The following is a 13,542-nucleotide window of genomic DNA, read 5'->3' on the forward strand; positions in this document are numbered from 1 at the left end:
ACCTTACTATATAGAATAATACTACAAAAGCTAAAGCAAGATTCTGAGTTTCCTCTAAGGGTTACATGATTATGAACAATATTATGGAATAAACAGGATGAAGGTAAGAAGACAGTGACAAGATGACTGGAGAACTTATACCTGGTTGGGTTTGGAGAGACAATGTATCGTTCAGTTTCATCATTAGCAGTTCCAATTCCTCTCTCACTTGCTTCTCATCAGGTGGTACCTGCATTGCAGTGGGAATAAGAATTGTATTCCCCATTCCACCAAGAGAGTTTTCTGTCAGTTTAGGCAGATATGTTTGTTTCTCTTTTGCTTGTTTATGCTGTCCCATAAAGGGTTTGTCACTCTGCAGAGACACTGACTCCAGTGGGTCATCTGAAAACATTAATTCCACTGCAGTGGGAACCTCAGGTGTCTGTAAAAGCTGCATTCTATTTAAAGAGTTTGGGGGATTCAAAGATTTCCATTCTGCACATGTTTTGGAAGTAGGCCTTATTTGGGCAGGATTTAATTCACTCTGCATTCTCCTTTCCAGCAGAACATGTGAATTTCTTGGCATTGTATTATGACACTGTGCAAAAGGACACTCTGATGACTGCAACATGGTCTACAATAGACAAAACAAAGAAAATACATTGTAAAAATAAGGTTTCAGTTTGCCAGTAGTACTAAAACAGTATTGCAGAAAATACTATTAAAAAGCTGTAGGGGGAAAATATGTAAACATTTTCTGTGAAACAAGGGCTTTTTAAGAATCTCAGAAATAATTGTAATGATAAGAATCACTATTATTGAAAACAAATAAAATATTTCCTATAAGATGTCTGTATTACATCCCAGTAAAAGGCAGCAATTAGGAATGACATTTATTCACTTTGACTCTTCTCTGAAGAAGAGACTGCAGTGAAGTATGTTGGAAACTCTTATTGGAACATTCATTATTTTCATTGCTGTAGTATTTAAATGTGCTGACGTGGATATCTGTGCTAGATGCCAGATATGAACAGAATGACAAGAAAATCCCTACTGCAAAGACCTTATCTGCTTTCTCTAAAGAGAAAAAATTAAGATGACTGAAAATACAAGTGGAAGTGCATGAAATTGTATTAAAAGTGCTGGTGTACAAGAAAAGCAATTGTTAGTGTTCAGTAATGGTTCATAGCTGTGACAATTCTTGATACATATATCACTATACCTTTACTTCTTCCTTCATGTGCTGCAGCATCATTTGTAGGTTTTCATGGCTTACTCTCAGTCTTTGGAGTTTTGCCTCTATTTTGCAGATTTTTTCTTCCTGGCAGTTATGAAGAAATTGCATTTTGTCCTTCCATTTGTTGAACTGCTTCTTCATGTACCTACCAGAGATACAGGAGGGTGGGATTTTTGCTAGACCAGACATACACAAATATATACATTCATGAAAATGAGCAAACACTTTAGCACAAACTTTATCCCCTTTACTAGTTCTGGAAATTTTTTCAGCTTCAGGGTTAGAGGCCCATTTTCTGGAGCTGGGCTGTACCCATGGAATTAGCAAGAACATGAGTATTCCAGGCGAGGAAATATGAGAGCTAAATAGAACTGTGGCCAGGAGTGAACCTTGCATCATGGGGTTTTACCTTTCCCACAAAGGTGGCTGCAACATAAGAGACAATAGCAGTCCCTCTGTATAAAAGCAAACTACTTATAGCAACTCCCTGACCTGCAAAACATTCCCATTACATGCCTGGGCAACAATGAAGTAAAAGCAGGTTCTGCCTCCTTGATAGAATTTCTTCTTGCTCATGGTATTCTCTGCAGTTTCTTCAATGATACCAATAGCTTCTGCACTGACCAATTGTCCTTGAAAAAACACTCTGATTTCTGCAATCATAAGTGCCACCCTCCCATGTACAACAGAGATTTAGAAATTACCTACTCAGAGCACAGTATGCCAGAAATACCACCCATAATTCTATTCTAGTTGTGATTTCTCTAAGAAGTCAGGGTAGAAATAGTTTTGCTTTCCTCACAGCTGAGGTGCAGACAGGAGAGTTTATTAACACTACAGTAATAAACTGACTCCTTCATATCACAGATCTGAAATAGTTATCTACCATGCTTAGTTACATACAGAAGTACACTTGATCCACTTTCTTGTGGTAATGCTTTGGCTTAGAGACAACACCCCACTTGAACTATGCAAGATTTGTCTGAATAGGACAGCAAGTCAAACCATTTAAAATTAAAATTAATATTACAGTGATCCCTCCCTTATATTTAAGGGCTCCTTAAAATTCTGTCCTCCTTCAACTAACTCAGTGTCCAGTTCTGAGAATAGACGGTGAATGCTGGAAGTCAGTCCTAAACAAGAATAAAGAGCTTCCCATGAGTAATGTGATTCATTCACCCAGTTCTATGATAAGCTCTGGGTCAGAGCAGCATTATAGGAGCAGGCATCCCATATATCCTCTCAACGATTGCTAATCTAAAAGAAAGCTGAAGATCTTTGTCATATCTCTTTATTTTCCCAAGTGAGAACAGACCCACAATGAAACTGAAATTGTTTAGCTCTAATCTTGGAGTGCCCTTTTGTGAACTTGGAGCAGCAATTGCTCTTGGAATGAAACAGAACAGGAACAGAGGGAATTGAACATGCTGAAAGAAATAAAGGGAGTAGATTCAGGATCGAATTCTACACTTCACCGTAATTCCATCATTTTCAGTGGTCATAGGCATGGTTATATAGAGCACATTTATATACAACTATAAAAAAGGGGGGAAGGCAAAAATCCAAGTAAAAGGTAAGCATTGTAGCTCACACACCAACTTCCCTCCTGCCATGTCTCCCAAGCAAACAAGCCTCCCAAGAGATTTTTAATTACGGAATTAATATTTTACAGTGTCAATTATTTGACTATCAGGAGGAACTTCTGTGATAAACTATTATACCAATAGTTACTGTATTCATCCTATTAATCTCTATTTGATGTACAGCAATTTTTTAGAAATAAATTGTACTTTGATTTAAAAGCTTCATGCAAATTATGAAATTTGTTTTGATTAGGCCTTATTGAGAGAAAAATTTGAAAAAGTGTGCTATTCTGACATTTTTATCTGGATGAACATCTTTTTTTTCTAAAAATTCATTTTAGAAATATGAACTAGCAATTGCAGAAATGCTGATGAAAGCAAACCACAGTGGTTTGCTTTGCCATTGTTTTTCCAGTGATCTTAATCTAAAATTTTTGTTGCTGAGTTTTTATTATTCATCCTCATTTGATAGGATTTTTTTAAAATCTAAAAATATCCAAAGTATGGAAAAATCATCTGTCTTCTAGCCCTCCAGCTGGAGGAGCACTGCCCACCAGTCTTCAGTGAGTTTACTACTGCATTTACCTACCTGCTGTCACTGTGAATGCTTTTAATGGATTCATGCATTTTCAATACATCTGCTTCAAAAGAGGCTATTGCCTACAAAAAAAAGAAGTATCTGTTCATAACTTTATCAGCAATAGCATTTCATTTTTATATGCAAGTTTTATTATAGGAGTGTATGAAAAGTTTTGGATCTGGTGAATCTACAGAATTACTGGTTAACCTTGTTAATTTAATATATTACAATGAACTGATGCATTAAAGTATTTCTAATGGCTAGGAAATTTATTCTATAAAACAAATTCTTTGTTCTATGACAAATTTAAGTGTATAAGAATTTGTTCAAAGTTAAAACAAAATCCATATTCCCAAGAATTTCTGCAAAATGGAATATTCTGATTTGGGAACAATCTCTCTCAAGTCCCACAACTGCTTTGAGACAAGGAGATGGAGAGAGAGACTGTATGTAGAAGAGAGAAGAGAAACTCCTGGTCTTTAAATTCTCTGGACCATGCAGAGAACAGTAGCCCAGAAGTCAAGTAGACAAACACCACCTAAGCTACTTTTGAGGCATGATATAAGTTGGGCAGAAATCAGAGCTGCCAGGAAATTATGAGACTAAGAGCTGGATCACTCAGGACCTCTGTATTCGCAGATTCTATTAAAAGCAATCATTGGACTTACTGTCCATGTCTCTTCAATCAAAGTGGAAATAATCTGCACTGTAAGATCTTAGAAATGAATATAAAACTGCTCAAAAGGAACTCTCAGCCCAGATATAAAATAAACAAGAGAGCAATGCACCTGACAGAATCCCAGCACAGGGATGCTAGTCCTGTCCTGCTGTTTTCTAAAATGACAAATGCCAACTGTCAAAATTCTATATTTAAGCAATGTCTGCCCACAACATCTCCTGCACATATCTGCTGGCTGGCACTGAACCTTGAGCTGGGCAACAGAGTTCTAAAAGACAGGTCTTCCAAAGGGCAGCACAGGAGTAGCAGCCAAAGGATACCTGATACCTGATACACAGAGGCTAGTATTGTGTTACTGCACCCCTTGGCTCCTGGGAAGAACAAGATGAGTGGATGAGTGGATGACAGAAACTGGCTTGAACACAACCCAGTGTTCCCTGTATTCTAAGTAACTGCAGAGCTACTAATCTCTCAAAAAGTATAGAAACAGAAAACTGCTATGTACTTTTTTTTAGCTACACTGTCCTACCCACTCCTTTGTTTCTTTGGAGACAAGTTAGGAATGGATTAATAGAGACCTTTTGTGCATTAGCTATTTTAGTTGGAGTGGACACTGCTCTGGGTTTATCCTAAGAGGACCCACTCTGTCCTCTTGCTATTTCCATGGTAACAAAAATGGCCTGAGTCTAATAAGAACTCAGGCATTCTTCTTCAACATTTGCTTGCAGTAGGAAGACATGATGGCTTTTTTTACTGTCAGAATAGCAAGAGGACTCCAGACTCATTTAGACTTTAGCATGCTACTCTATGACATCTCAAAAAACCCCAAAGCAAATATTCTTACAGGTGCTTCTGAAGGTCATGAAAGTTGAAGGAGTTAGTCACTAATCTTGGGAAGATAACAAATTCAAACTTCACTAAGTTTTCAGATTCCACAGTTTTCACCATAAGTGAGGAATTAACAGAAAGGTGAAGCTGCCCATTACATTTTCATTGTAATTAGAAGGCGAGCAGATAATTAACTTGCTAGATCTTCTTCACAGCTTTAGCACTATTACTGTTTTGTGTTTTGCTCACCTGAGCTATTGTCTTGCCTTGCTCTGGTGTCTTGTTGTTATTCTCACTCTTCTGCATTACAGTTCTGTTTTCAGGTATGAATCTGGATGATTCTGGGACACAATTGTCCACTTGGAAAGACACATTTTCAGGACCAGGTCGTGATGAAGCACTGAATTCCACAGGAGAACTATATACCAACAGAGAAGTAATGAGTAGGGAAAGGATCAGGACTCACATGTTTTTTCTACCCAGGAAGATCCAAATGCAAAAAAACTAATGCAGTATAAATAGACAGACAAACATTACCTCCAATGCTCATTATCAACTACTGTGATGAGTGGAAATACAGTAATGACTTTAAATATTAACCAAAGCACACAGAACAACTGGTCAGAAAGAAAAGGAATGGTGAGATCATCTACTTGCTATTGTGAGTGATTCCACAGATCTGCAATTTAGTGGGACTTGAGTAGAATCCCTGCCAGTGAATGTACTGTGGGTCACATGTGGAAAGTAGTCACAGTTAATTTCCAATAGATTTGTCACAGAGGAGGTGCTTAAGAACCCATTCAGTTGTAAAGGTAGTAAATATATGCAATGCTTAGCCCTAGACTGAGTATAAGAAATAGAACAGAGTGAAAAATACAACATAAGGAAGGAGGGAAGCAAAACACAATCCTGTTGTATTTTATAAGACAACTGATCATTAGGTTGTCAGCATGGTAACCATAGTTAAGCTACAGAACAATGTGCAGCAACTTCTCAGTTATTCTTTCCCTTTTTAATAGAAAAATCATGACATCTGTCATAACAAAATCCCTTACTCAAAGGACATAAGCAAATGATATTCCACAGCCTGACATTCAGAGATTATAAATTCATCTGACACTGAAACTCACAAAGTCTTTTTGTGAGCAGGGAAGTGCCTCTCCTCCACTGACTCCAGAGCTGTCCTTCTCTGAGCCTCTTTTCTTCTGCAGTGCTCTTGAAACAGGTTGTTCCTGATGGTGCGGAGAAAGTGCTTTGCGTTCGCCTTTGCTGACATCTATTGGAACAAGGGATAATAAAGAGAGTGACTTTTCAAGCAGGTACTGCCCAGAAACAGACATATTCCAAAGGAAAGGTCCATCTGCTTATCATCTGATGAGGCTCATGGCTGCTATCTGAGCCCTAGAAGGGGAGCCCAAGTGGGTAATGCTGCAGGAACACAGGCAAGAGCAGCTTCAATTCTTTTTAGGCAAAATACTGACTGGATCAAAGTCAGGAAGCCTGGAAATGCCTAAACACAAGATTTTGGCAGTTCCAATGATTAAGCTCACAGTCACAACAATAATTCTGCTGACTAGTATCTAAGGAAGAAATACTTTTATATTTGTATAAAGCATTTGTAGATATAAGTCTTCCATGCCTCACATCCTCCTCTCACAGAATACAGTAAAATACACATCCATTATCACAGGAGTGTCAGGCTCATGTACAACAACTAAGCTCAGTAGCTGTATTATTGGAGGACACCAATCAATTCTGCCCTAGGTGACTGCTGCAGAACATGGGCAGACTGAACAGGAAAACAGGAAAACACAAGTCTCCTAGTGCTTCTCAACATGGTAGTAATGTTACCACAAGGTGTCAGCACGGTAAGGAAAAACTGCTGATATTTCAAACCCCCACTCAACAGCTCAATCCCTAATAAAGACAGTGTGAATACTTACCCAGACAAGGACAGCATCTGCTAAGAGTGGAAGGTATGGGGATAGCAACTTACTATTGATTATTTTATGTCCCACACAACAGATACAAAAATGGTATCTGTCATAGTGAGTAGCTTATCTTTTAAATTTTGGTATAGATTTTGGCCTGTATTGTAATATTTGGCCTACAAAGTAATATTTACAGAGTTTGTGTTAGAGTAAGGTTTCATAAAGGAAAGCTAAGTCAAATGATTCAGTTGCAATTCTGCAGCAACAATGTGGGTGCAATCCAGGCTGCAACATCTCTTGCCTTGGTTTTGCTGTTGTCCTTCCTTTTGGTGCTTCTACAAACACACATTCCCATTCACTCTCCATTCACACTAATTTTAAGGTCTCTACTTAGAAATCTCTTAATGAAGAGTTTAGTTAACATTTGATTTTCCTACTTTGTCACAGATGGAGTAGGAGAAAGAATATTTAGAGGACTGAACTGTTATTTTCAATGCAGATATTGAGCATCCAGATACAATTTCTCACAATGTTAGCAGTATGATTTTCTTTTCAGGAAGACAGCAATGAAATGGCAAGAGTTTAATGCTCTTAAAGGGTGACTACAAGAGCAGTCTAAGAGTCTTTAGTTTTAGTGCAGACACTGGCTGCCCAGGTATCTTTCACATTAAGTGCAGAGGATTGGGAAGGAGACCAGGAAGTACAGGTTTCTAAGGAAACTTTCCTAAGTGCTTTTCAGCAGATTTACTGGAACAGAAGGATACTGTTATACAGATCCACAAAAAGCCCATCTGCTACTGTGTGCAAGATCTGGAATCTCCTGCTCAAAGGAGAAGCTGGTCTTCCAAATACCAATTCCCAGTGTTGTATTTTGCCACTAGTGTGATGATAGCACATGTTGCCCTCTAACAGAGTCCAGGTATGTGATCTTAGTTGGGCACATGTTGCCTCTTTGTGCTGTATCCCTAACTGACAGAGACAAATGAGTCAGAAAGGTTTACAATAAAGTGGAAAAACTGAAGACATTCAGAAAAGAGAGAAAGACATTTCATGCAGGAGTTTGTATAACTTTAGGATTAATGAATTTCAGGATGAGGCTGCATTCTGATTGGGATGAAGGAACATTGGGACATTGAGGGGACTTTTCGCAGGTTTAAGGATTGTCTGCCAACAGAAAATTTGCCATAAAACTCCTTAAGAAGACTTGCACTGGGATATTTCATAGCTCTATTCAGTTACTTCAAAACAAAACACTAATTCTAAAGTTAGAAGCCTGCTTTGGTCCTTTTCCTGTCTCCCTGTTCCCAGACTAATAATGCTGATATGTCATGGCCATTATGATTAATACACACATAACTTTATAATGCTTGTAGTTTAAGAATCTACTGCCTACTTGCCTCCATGAAGAACCTCAACAGGGAAACGAATCAGTACAATAGGACTCTACCTGCACACAGTGTTCCACAACAGGATGTGATCTCTTATGTGGTTTGCAGAGACGACCAGTGAAAAAGCAGGCTTGGCAAAGGTCAAAATTGAGGCACTTTAAACAGCGATACCTGTGAGGGAAAACAAAAAGATTTCTTTACTTCCCCACAAGTAAGAACTTGGTGTAAGTAAGCTTAATTACTGGAAACCCAGATCCCTGGGCTCTGAAATTCAAAGAAACATCATCATTAGAACAATCACTTTTCTCAGCATTCTCTGAATTCAAGTTATTTTGCCCAATTGATTAAGGACTTTTCTCCAAACCCTTGATCTTATTTATTTGCTGCTTTGAAATGCAGTCCACGGAAGAAAACATTGTTCTAGCACCATTTCCCATTTTTCAGAATGCAGTTACAATTTCATGTGCTTCTTATACACCAGCTTACCTCTATTTGTTGCTTCCATGGAACTGTAATATTGACACAGGAAGCATAAACAAAAAAACTAAAAATGCAAGAAACTAAATCTATAAACTTACAATTAGTGAGAATATAGTAACAGTAAAATGCTTTTTTGAGCTTTCTGGTCCAATGGTAATGCATAGTGTTCTTTTTATACCACTATGCCATTTTATAACATTACTTAGATGACTAAGATGCTAAGATGGAAAATTAACAAGCCAGTTAATACAACTGGTTACAGGAAAAATAACTAAGAAATGAGATACACGGGTTTAATTGACTTTGACTTTGAACTGCCAGTTTACCTTTGGCAAGTTTTCATGTTTGTGCTAGTGAGCTAAAGAGAAGTAGGATGAAGGCTTGAGCAATGGACTGCAGTGGTTCTCTCTATCCCTCTTTTCCTGGCTAAATTAGATTACATCCAAAGCTTGTTACTTAGTACATCAGTTACAGCCTGTAAGGTATGCAAACAGTGGTAAGAACTAACTGGGTGGATGCTAAAGACCACTGACACACCTGATGCCTGTAATGGGGAAAACTTTGCAGACTCTGCATCTAGCTTGGTGAGAAACCATTTCCATGGCTGATAATCTGTAACACGTAGGGAGCCACAGGAGAACAGCAGGCTCTGATCTCAGCCAAGACAGGAATTTTTCTTCAACAATAGCTGCATTCAGAACCTAGAAAAAATACATGTCTCAAGCTCATACATTCACTTGAAAAAAACTGGTGGTTTATCTACAATCTCTAATAAAAGCTCTGATACTGGATTTTGCTAGCATAAGTTTTCCATCCATGTAAAATGTTACTGGGTTCCAAAGGTTTTGGAATAAACATGGGAATCCTCAGTAGTACCTTACTGAGCATTTTTTCTATAGATACAAATCCTCTCATACTGTGAGACTGATCATCAGCTCTGCTTCTTAAAAGTAGATACTTGGGGATGTTATGTGGTAATACACTTGAAGTTTTAATCAAACTGCAACATTCAGAATAATTTCCCAGGACATCAGAATTTCACTCACCCCATGGAAACAGTCATGAATCGCAATTTCCACACAAGACAGAGTGCAGCCTTCTCCCACAATGCCTGGGATCTACATCAAGAAGAAAGGCTCAGAAACACCTCAATAAAAAACAGATGTTCCCATCATGCTCTGCTGCAATGGTGACAGCACACAGATGGTGAAGTATCTATAGCAATGCCATTTTAAACACTATTCTGAAGAAAGCCCATTCATATTCATGCCATCAGTATGCAGTTTCACAGTTCAGGGTGAATGATTTGTTTCCTACTCACTTACTGTAATGGATAAACATACTATATTTCCACAATATACTACTGAAGAACACTGAGTTTAAATCCCAGAGGTCATTTTCAAATCCCATTTTCAGCACCAGTTCAGCTGGAAATACCTGTGTGTTAAGGCAACATGCTCCAACTGCAACCTATTCTATTGAGTACAGACATCTGCTTTAGGAGCAGTTGTATCCAGCTGTTTCCGGGACCTATAAGCTCAGGCAACATGAATACACAGAGGCAGTCACTAATGAAAGTGGTTATTTTGAGTGAAAGGACAGAATTTGATTCTTTTACCTATTTTGCATGATAGTTCCCTACGTCCACAGCGTCCTATTAACTTTAGTCCCATAAGGTAATCAAACATAAAAGGTATCAACCATGAAGGTTTTTCTTGTGCTAGGTTAGTACAATCCTACAAAATCTGTTGAGTAACAGCACTGCACTGACATTACCTGATTTAAATCTGTTAGAAGGCTTCTCAGGGCACTACAGGTGATTAATGTCTCCTTCCCATCATGGACAGCATAAAACTGGAAAAAAGCTGAAAACAAGGAAAAAAAATCTGGAATCTTAGCAGAGCCTGAACTGTCTTCAAGCTATCTTTAAACTGCTATGGTAATTGCAGTCTAACAAATAAATCCCTCCAGAAAGTTTCACTATATTATGTACCTAACAGGCTCTCAGTGACTGCTGTGACCATAGATCTCCCTATAGCGAGGGAAAGAGAAGGAAAGCAAGGAAGAAAGCAATTAACTCATTATTAGAACATTGGGAAAATATTTAAATATGTTTAGACAAGAAGTGCTCTATTTAAATTGTGAATTGCTAATTTAAAACTATGGGGTTTCTGTTCTTTTCTGCTAGGCAAATAGAAGCTCTACTTAAATGTCACTATAACCTATTCTGAAGGTCTCTATTGCAAAGATGGCTACAGATACTGGTTGGAAAGGATTATTCTGCATCAGCCTTTGTCTACAACTAAGCAGTCAACATCATTTACTTTTTTCATGGCAGAGCTGACTTTTATTTAAAAAAAAAAAAATTACAATGGAGATTTTCCCCAATATTCAGTATTTCAGGTAGTGTATAAAAATCATACATTTCCCACCTCTGTATTTAGCCAGTAGAGTATCTCCTGAAAGGGAAATTAGGGCAGCTGCAGCAGATCTAGTTTTGACATACCCTGTTCCAGATCTAGGAAAATTAAATAAGTTACACTATATTCACTGAGAATACAAAGACTGAAACATCTAAAGAACAGAATACTACTATGTAGGAAGAAAACTTCAAAACAAATATTCTTTTATAAGTATAAATGCAACCAAAGTAATATTTCAGTGATATTTTATGTCTAGAACCCTTTGTCACTGAACATATCTGCAGAATTAACTGTTCCAAGATACCATGCAATCATAAAACAAAAAGAAAACATCTCCTTCAGAGACTTCACATTCCAAGTAAAATGTCATTTTACATTTACAATGTAAAAATGTCCTAAAAATTCTGCTCTTTTAATCATGGAAAGCCTTCCCAAATACATTAGTGAATAAAGGATACAATCTACATTTTGCATGACTCCACTGTGGCCCCAGATCTGCACTAAGCTTCTCTTGGGCTGATTACACTTAATTTCACTGAAACTCAATTTAAACAAAAGGATATATGCAGGAGCAGGACATTTAGTTTTGACCGTTAGATAATAAATAATATAGATTAATTTAGAACCCAATTTTGTGACATAGGCACCTAATGGAAAGCACCAATTTTTTTTTTTTTTTGTGAAGACAATGCAGACATTAATCAGAAACCACAAATCAGGGAATCCCAGAATATTAATATTAATATTAATATATTAATATTTAAGATATTACTTTTGCAAAGCTTCAAAATATCATTACATAGAATTTTCTCCAAGAGTCTTTAGATAAACCCACACTGTGTAAAGCTGCAATATATTCTCTAAAGTATGAGCTGCATGGGAAAATGTCGCTTTTCCAGAAATTCAAAGAAAAAACTCCAAGACTAAAGCTAAAGTGCACAGTCAAACACCCTTCAGATGTTTATGCAAATTTATTAAGTAAATACCACAGAACCATAGAAAATTCTTATGTGCTCCTAGTGTTAATAGTAGAGAATAGCCTTCTACAGAGAAAATACTATGAGAAAATTATACAAAGCTTTTTCTAGCTTATATACATGTCAAGAAACTTGTGAAATTCTTTTTAAAAAAGAAATAGCATCAAAAAGAAAATTACACTCCTAACTCAGTCCGAAGAAAAAAGACTAAAAGACTAAGATAGTACTGTTAAGAAGATTCTTCTAAATAATTTCCCTACAGCACCCAAAAATTACAAGATACTCTTGATGTTGCTAGCTTTGTTTCTTAATACAGAATTTATTCTAAGCCTTAACTGATTTTTTACCAAAAACATATTATAAAGTGGGACCTTAAGCAGTAGTGATCATATGAGTAATGAATAATGATTCGAGAAATAGTCCTGCAGACCACTTACATCTCATTTGCTTTCAGTAAAAACTTTGCTATGATATAGAAGGGAAAAATTTCACCCGTGGCAAATAACTTGTACAATGAACTTAGTCTTTGTCTTTTAAATCTGATACAATCACAAACCAATCCTGCCTTTAGTGAATAAACTCATTATTTACAAATAATATATAAGAAAAATACACTCTGCAAGGTGTTTCCTTATTATTTTCAGAAACTTTGCTATTCACAAAGCTGCTCAGCTGCTCATCAATTTTGCTTCATAATTGGTAGATGAACTTTTTAAGCTTGAGGAAAATGAGTAACAAAAAGTGACTGGCAAATTCCTGACCTGTGCATGGGTACTATTCTCCAGAGGCAAATATGGATTCATTTTTAGAAGTGTATCAAAATATCTCAGAAGTTAGAAGAAGACCTACTCTGTAAAGCTTTTCAGAGAAAAAGTCAGCACGGACTGGCAAAAGTCTGGGTTTCCAAATAGTTTTGGGAACACTTGAGCACTGTGTTTCTGATGCAGTTTTGTGCCTTATATTCCCACAGCTGAACTACTCCTAGTTTTTATACAAAGCAAAACCAATCAAAATGGGAGAGTTTCACACAGAAATGGTGTTAGAGTGGTTGGGTGGGAGCTATATGATCTTTAAGGTCCTGTCCAAAAACAAATTCTTTGACTCTATGGTACTTCACAATGGATCAACATTTCTTTTTCTCACCTGTCATACATAGCAATCAGTAGGCCCAATGTGAATTCAGCAGCTCTTGGATCTACCTGGCCTGGTTTTTCTAATCTTGCCCTTTGGAACAGTTTCATCAGCATTCTAGAGATTTGCTGCATGTTCAGAGAAATCTGCTCTTGTCTCTGCCTTTGTTCACTTGATAGGATGTGCTGAATCAGAGAAACATCAATCAAATCCACTGTGAGAAAATTAAGGAAGAAATTAATAAGGATCTCTGCCTTTTCATGAATGGAAGCATGACTATTTTTTATCAGAAATGCTTAGCTAAGACATGTCTGTAAAATGAAACC

General features: G+C 37.2%; 1 protein-coding gene across 9 annotated transcripts in view; it reads right to left on the minus strand.

Annotated features, from left to right (window-relative positions):
* DYTN (dystrotelin) overlaps positions 1-13,542 on the minus strand; it is a 64,413-nt gene that overhangs the window by 43,311 nt on the left and 7,560 nt on the right. For 5 of the 9 annotated variants that reach the window (XM_085585226.1, XM_085585224.1, XM_085585227.1 and 2 more), the window contains 11 exons: positions 13,229-13,430; positions 11,118-11,203; positions 10,462-10,550; positions 9,732-9,803; positions 9,223-9,386; positions 8,265-8,376; positions 6,017-6,162; positions 5,136-5,304; positions 3,389-3,459; positions 1,202-1,361; positions 142-613 (listed from right to left, as the gene is read on the minus strand). In XM_085585226.1, coding sequence (XP_085441352.1) covers positions 142-613; positions 1,202-1,361; positions 3,389-3,459; positions 5,136-5,304; positions 6,017-6,162; positions 8,265-8,376; positions 9,223-9,386; positions 9,732-9,803; positions 10,462-10,550; positions 11,118-11,203; positions 13,229-13,430 — 1,743 coding nt within the window. Of the gene's footprint in view, positions 1-141; positions 614-1,201; positions 1,393-3,388; positions 3,460-5,135; positions 5,305-6,016; positions 6,163-8,264; positions 8,377-9,222; positions 9,387-9,731; positions 9,804-10,461; positions 10,551-11,117; positions 11,204-13,228; positions 13,431-13,542 lie in introns of those variants that run through there. The other 4 variants (XM_085585230.1, XM_085585228.1, XM_085585231.1 and 1 more) reach the window with 3 other exon arrangements.

The sequence above is a fragment of the Lonchura striata genome, chromosome 7 (assembly GCF_050655825.1).
Source record: "Lonchura striata isolate lonStrDom1 chromosome 7, ASM5065582v1, whole genome shotgun sequence".
Lineage (NCBI taxonomy): Eukaryota > Metazoa > Chordata > Aves > Passeriformes > Estrildidae > Lonchura > Lonchura striata.